Genomic DNA, 7,332 nt, shown 5'->3' with positions numbered 1-7,332 from the left:
TTCCATTGTAATAAAAAATGCTAAACAGGTATGTGACCACAAACTGTCATCTTTCTCTCTCAGCTCTCCCTGTGTCCCAGTTAGTCAGTCCCATTGGTTTCCATCTGACCACTGGTCTGTACCAGCTAGTTTGTTGGTATTATTTCACAGTAAGTTGGTATCACACAATGATCACAGAGGGCTTTTTAAAGCAGGTGTCAAATGTTCTCCAATGAATGAGTCATGCAGAAATTGCAGATTGGGCTTTGTACTTTTCAAAAGTGGAGCAAACTTTTAATTCCTTCACAATAGTTTCATAGCCTCAATCTAGATTTCTGTCACAGAACAACAGTCATTCATAACGGGAAAAAAAAAGGAAACTCCTATGACGGTTTTGAAGTATAACCGGTAATGACAATACACGATGACATCATTGTCTACTGTGTGCTTGGTTGTTGAGAAATTAGTGTAAAAAATATAATTTATATTAAATGGTGGATATTATTACTATAAAATACAATTTGCAAAGTAAACATAAGAGTACTCTCATATCAGACAACACTAAGAGAAAAGGAACCAGACTGTAGTGCTGGTATAATAAATACACACTTCTCTGTAGACTAAATACCAGGTCTTCCAGACCACTTGATAACAACGGTGATATGTTGTGTCTGGCTTTTCTACAGCACTTCATGAACTGAGGCAACTCTATTGGTTGACACCTGTGTTCTCTCCAGACATTATTCACAGTCTACGGGTGTTTGTCTGAAACAGGCTGTAAACAACTTCATTATGGCTCGTTAACATTAGGAGAAAATTCATTCAGAAGAGAGTCTACTACTATTTCAAAGCAACAATTTGAAAGTTGTAAAGTATTTGGTTGTTTCCGACACAAGAACATGTCCTCCACACCACTGCTACCTCAACACATGGCCTATAAGCTGGGATCATCAACTAGATTCAGCCGTTGGGCGATCTTTATTTGAGCGGATGGTCAGGGGGCCGGAACATAATTACAAATAATTTGTAGACTAGAAGTTGACCGCAAGAAGCCCAAACTGATATAATATTTGACTAAAACATAATAATTTCAAACCTTGTTTACATTTGTATACGATCACATGTATCTCTCTACTATGCGTGGAAATACTTGGGAACAGATTTCCTAAATTAAAATCACTTAGCTGATTTGCTTTTTACAGTTTTTTGTGTCCAGAAAATTATTTATATTTTATTTATTTAAACTATTTATTTTTTTTGCTCAGAAAACTTGGGGAGCCAAATAAAATCACCCGTGGGCCATATTCGGCTCACGGGCAACCAGTTGGGTAACCCTGGCCTATAGCATCAATTGATGCAAATGAATGTTGTTGTAGCAGTATTTGCCAGCGTGGTAAATATACCGTTTTCACGGACAAACTGGTTGAGGCACAACATCAACAGGCATGAACGTGAAATTACATTTCTTTACATACTGTTCATATCAAGTCAAGAAAAATATTGCACTTGTTAGCATTGTGTAAATTAAATGGAATATTTGTATTTTACCAGAAGGCTTACCTGGTTTTAACCTGTAGTGCCCGTGTAGATAGGTAGTTAGCCCTACGTGGCTGTCCACAGTTCAACAAGGAGCTCTCTGACGAAGGGAGAGCCTTGGACCAAACCACAGCTATGCACTGTTTGCTCAGTCTGCCGTGAGCTAAATAAAGAGGTGACTCTTCCAAACGGAACATGTGGCATTTCTGTCATTAACTCCCTATCTGAAGTCATCATGCCTGCCAGGCTTCCTATATCCAGCATACACTGTTCATCACTACATTTTTACTATCAAACTGTGGCTTACATAACATCAACGAACAGGTGGCTTGAAAGCCACCAAGATCGAGGCAATTATTTAAGAATGAAAGTTACATGGAACAGTAGGAGGACTTCGGGGGTTATTAATAAAATGTTCCCACCATGTTAGATTTATCACCTCCTTTTCATTTAAATTGGTTTAAAACATTTATTCACATTGGGTCTTTGCAAACTTCATACTTCTGTGAGTAAATGGCAGCTTTTTCTTGGGTTGCTTTTTTTATTTTTTATTTGTGGACTATGCTTTCTTTTGTTTGGTGGTTTATGTAAGTAGTTTTTTTTGTCCCCAGAGGAAAGTTTTGGCTACATAAGATGTGCCAAGGAAACATGCTTTATGTGTAAGCAGAGAGAAATGCATCAATTGAATGTTCTCCCACAATTCGCTCAAGTGTCCATGACTCAGTCTATAGTCCAAATAAATACTCTTACAACTGTATAAATAAAGAGGAAGGTATAGGAGAGGGATTCTGGGATAAACACAACCAGTTCTTCACAACCCTCAACACATTGATTTGTATAAGAAGAACCTGCTTCTATCTTATATAGGCCACATGAGGAGTACTAGGAAAATACAGTGCCCCCAAAGTCACCCATGGCAATAGAGTTCTTACATCTAACAATGCAGGGATTCCCTCCACTGGCAATAACATCTGAACATCAGTTACAAGCTGTACCCACCCAGATTGATTAAAAATGACAGACCCAAACAGATTGATTAATAAATCACAGTTGACATGGAGAGAGCCGCCCTCACCTAAACTTCAAGTACTCTGGGTTGGAGTAGTTGAACAGCAGGAAGTCCATGCGGTAGAGGTTGTACAGCTTCTTCTGGTAGAAGGGGCTGATGTTGTGGAAGAACTGAGCCGCCATGTCCCCGTTGGTCCTGGTACTCTTGCCTGAGGTGGGGAAGTGGACCTCCCCGTCAGCGCCGGCCAGCCGCAGCACAGAGCGGGAGTCCTGCTCCAGAGTCTCATACTTCCCCACCACGTCGTAGTGGATGAGGCAGGGGTGGCACAGTGAGTGGACCCGCTCCCAGTGCTCGTTGAAGGGCTCCTCTCTCTGTGTGCGGGGATCCACCAGGTAGTACACAAACTCCTGGAAGGAGACGTCGTTGCCCTGCTCCAACGCCTCCGGCTCGGGGTCGGGCCTATGCCGGCGGATGATCTTGGTGCCGTAGCGCTTGTGGAAGGCCGTGTTGTAGCTACGGGTGAACTTGTTGCGGTAGGCCGACACCAGCCTCTCAAAGGGCTCCCGAACAAAGATGAACTTCAGGTAGCTGCGGAGGCGGTGGTTGATCTCGCCAGTGGAGTACTCTGACAGCGTGCGCAGGTTGCCCGCCACGTGGGCCTCGTTGGCGGGGATGGCTAGGGGCTCACGGTAGCGTCCGTCCCCCGTCAGGACCATGAGGACGCGTTTCCAGTTGGTGCAAGCCACCTTGGGGACATAGCAGTACAGCAGACCGTGCTTATCGTCCACTATGAGGTGGCGGAGGTCGTCTGGGGTCAACACCCGCCGCTTCCTGGTGTGGGTGAGACACGCCTCCTCCAGCAGCTCTCGCCGACCGCGCAGAGACGCCTGCGCAGCAGACAAGTCCAACTACAGACAGAGAGAAGGAGGGAACATACAAGGTCAATACTCACATTTAGAATTAAGTGATAACATATTCATCTATCCAAGTGATAACGTCTTCATCTATCCAAGTGATAACACCTTCATCTATCCAAGTGATAACACTTTCAAAAAAGTATATTTAACTTAAATGTCCACACAACATATTTAAAGAATTCTGTCAAAAATGCATTGGCACAATAATTTGCATATTCCCCAGCATCCTTTTCTGCAGTTGAAATTTTGATTTATAATATGGTATTGTTCCTCATATTTAGCTTATTCAAATGTTTTTATGTTAATTTTTAAACTGAATAATGTTCTACTTTTACTTACACATTACACATTTTATTGAAATTTTAATTTATCACCGTAATGTGAACAACTAAAGTGTGAAATCCCACAGGTAACAAAATTGTTACTTGAATGTTGCTGCTCCAGTCACACCTGCTTTGTAAATAGCATGTTAACATTGTCTGAGAAGAAGCCTTGGTCAATCAAGGTCATCGTTACATGGCTAATTACAATAGCTCATGTGGTTAGTGAGTAGAAGTGCATTTGTGAAAGTAGACATTGAACATGTTATTACACTTTCTTTTGTGGAGGAAATACAGGAATTTTAATTAAAATACCTTTTTAGAATATTTCTAATTTATTAGAAATATACATACAATGTACATAAGATGTATTGAAAGTAAATGTGTTTACTGGCTTCCAGTTGAAGCTCGCATCTGCTACAAGACCATGGTGCTTGCCTACGGAGCTGGCACCTCCGTACCTTCAGGCTCTGATCAGTCCCTACACCCAAACAAGGGCATTGCGTTCATCCACCTCTGGCCTGCTGGCCCCCCTACCTCTGCGGAAGCACAGTTCCCGCTCAGCCCAGTCAAAACTGTTCGCTGCTCTGGCACCCCAATGGTGGAACAAGCTCCCTCACGACGCCAGGACAGCGGAGTCACTCACACCTTCCGGAGACACTTGAAACCCCACCTCTTTAAGGAATACCTGGGATAGGATAAAGTAATCCTTCTACCCACCCTTACCCCACCCCCCCAAAAAATAATAATATTGTAAAGTGGTTGTCCCACTGGCTATCATAAGGTGAATGCACCAATTTGTAAGTCGCTCTGGATAAGAGCGTCTGCTAAATGACGAAAATGTAAATGTAAATAACATCTTCATCTATCCAAGTGATAACGTCTTCGTCTATCCAAGTGATAAAATATTAATCTATCCAAGTGATAACGTCTTCATCTATCCAAGTGATAACGTCTTCATCTATCCAAGTGATAACATCTTCATCTATCCAAGTGATAACGTCTTCATCTATCCAAGTGATAACGTCTTCATCTATCCAAGTGATAACATCTTCATCTATTCAAGTGATAACATTTTCATCTATCCAAGTGATAACATCTTCGTCTATCCAAGTGATAACGTCTTCATCTATCCAAGTGATAACGTCTTCATCTATCCAAGTGATAACATCTTCATCTATCCAAGTGATAACATCTTCATCTATCCAAGTGATAACATCTTCATCTATCCAAGTGATAACGTCTTCATCTATCCAAGTGATAACATCTTAATCTATCCAAGTGATAACGTCTTCATCTATCCAAGTGATAACATCTTCATCTATTCAAGTGATAACATCTTCCTCTATTCAAGTGATAACATTTTCCTCTATCCAAGTGATAACATTTACGTCTATCCAAGTGATAACATATTTGTCTATCCAAGTGATAACATCTTCGTCTATCCAAGTGATAACATCTTCGTCTATCCAAGTGATAACGTCTTCATCTATCCAAGTGATAACGTCTTCATCTATCCAAGTGATAACGTCTTCATCTATCCAAGTGATAACATCTTCATCTATCCAAGTGATAACATCTTCATCTATCCAAGTGATAACATCTTCATCTATCCAAGTGATAACGTCTTCATCTATCCAAGTGATAACATCTTCATCTATCCAAGTGATAATGTCTAGCCACATCCTCTGACTAAGACAATTGTGGCCAACAGTCAGTGTTTGAATCTATCTTGTCAGATTAGTTAGATTAACCGGAATTGGCCTGGCAACATCAAGGCCAACCACTGTGTTTCCCAGTAGATAGGCTGCAGCGCTAGTCACAGAGAGAGAGAGAGAGAGATCAAATAAAATAAAATGTTATTTGTCACATGCGCAGACTACAACAGGTGTAGACCTTACAGTGAAATGATTACTTACAAGCCCTTAACCAACAATGCAGTTTTAAGAAAATAAAAAATAAAGTGTTAAGTAAAAAACTGATAAGTAAAAAATAAAAATAGCAAATAATTAAAGAGCAGCAGTAAAATAACATAACAGTAGGGAGGCTATATACAGGGGGGGTACCAGTACAGAGTCAATGTGCGGGGGTACAGGTTAGTCGAGGTAATTGAGGTAATATGTACATGTGGGCAGAGTTAAAGTGACTATGCATAGATAATAAACAGAGTAGCAGCAGCGTAAAAGAGGGGGTGGGGGTGGGGTGTGGGGGGGAGCAGTGCAAATAGTCAGGGTAGCCATGATTAGCTGTTCAGGAGTCTTATGGCTTGGGGGTAGAAGCTGTTAAGAAGCCTTTTGGACCTAGACTTGGCGCTCCGGTACCACTTGCCGTGCGGTAGCAGAGAGAACAGTCTATGACTAGGGTGGCTGGAGTCTTTGACACTGGATTCCTGAGATATTGGATATTGGAGCTGGAAAAGAGAGCTTCGTCTCTCCGAGGAAGAGGGGGTAGTGTTTCTATAGTAACCACTAAGGACCTGAGTCCTAACTTTTAAGTCAAATCAAATGAGCTCAACTCAGCTTTGAAGTATTGCTTAAGACATTACCTCTGAGGAAGGTAAAGGAAAAAGGTGGATGGTATGTAGTATGATGTAACATTTAATGTATAGCAGCAATAATTCAGTTGAGAGACCAAAGGCGACCCAAAAACAATATTGTTTGAGAAATCAACTATGTGTAGAGCAAATTAAATTAGTCAAAGTGGCTCTCCAAGATCAATACTCTGTCAAATGATATTTCCTGTGTGTGACTCATCTGGAAACACTAACACAGTAACAGTATATAACCGTGAGTGTTCACACACACTCAAGGCATGATGGGGCCCTTTTAAAGCTAGTCACCTGGTCTCCGTTGTAGAGGCTCTGTAGCGGACTTCTCCTGGTCTTCCCCGGACCGATGCTCTTCCCCCCAGACTGCTCCACGGCTACAGAAACAAGGACAGAGAGGGAGAAAAAGCGAAACAGATGAATCATCTGAAACGGGCATTATTGGCTGTTTTCATTAGTGAAAAAAAAATATGTATGCACTCACTAACTGTAAGTCGCTCTGGATAAGAGCGTCTGCTAAATGACTAAAATGTAAAAATGTAAATGTTCAGTGACGGTGCTCGCTGTTCAAGGAACGTTGGCCTCACTGAGGATGCTTTTGGATTACAATAACTTCTATTTACTGATTGAGCTGTTCTGAACAGTGTTTACCCTACTCTATATCACCCTCACCTTGTCAAGCAAATCCCCCTTTAGCCAGTCCTGCTGTAGCCCATCTAGTTCTCATTTCAGTATGTTTACCTTATGGTGCACGATCTCACATGAGCAACACATTAAACTATCTCTATTAGATTTCAAGTTTTAATGTCATGTGCAGAAGTCCAGTAAAATGCCTTTCTGGCTCTAACCCCAACAATGCAGTAATCAATATCAATGTAGAACTAAAAATTACAAGGTAGAACAAAAACACCAAGAAATAAAAATAAGAAGAACAGGAGAAGTAAGTCAACTATTTACATTTGACATTTGAGTCATTTAGCAGATGTTCTTATCCAGAGCGACTTCCAGTTAGTGAGTGCATACATT

At 41.2% G+C, this 7,332-nt stretch overlaps 1 protein-coding gene across 1 annotated transcript in view; it reads right to left on the bottom strand.

Annotated features, from left to right (window-relative positions):
• Positions 1–7,332, bottom strand: part of LOC311147897 (carbohydrate sulfotransferase 11-like) — a 14,687-nt gene continuing 7,355 nt past the window's right edge. The window contains exons 2-3 of the mRNA XM_084184731.1: positions 6,601–6,683; positions 1–3,432 (exon numbers count right to left, since the gene is read on the bottom strand). Of these exons, the coding sequence (XP_084040857.1) occupies positions 2,587–3,432; positions 6,601–6,683 (929 nt within the window). The 3' untranslated portion in view covers positions 1–2,586. The remainder of the gene's footprint in view (positions 3,433–6,600; positions 6,684–7,332) is intronic.

Source organism: Coregonus lavaretus, assembly GCF_964263955.1.
Source record: "Coregonus lavaretus genome assembly, chromosome: 20".
NCBI classification, from domain to species: domain Eukaryota; kingdom Metazoa; phylum Chordata; class Actinopteri; order Salmoniformes; family Salmonidae; genus Coregonus; species Coregonus lavaretus.
Note: the sequence above shows the minus strand (reverse complement) of the source record. Positions and strands in the feature narration are given on the sequence as shown.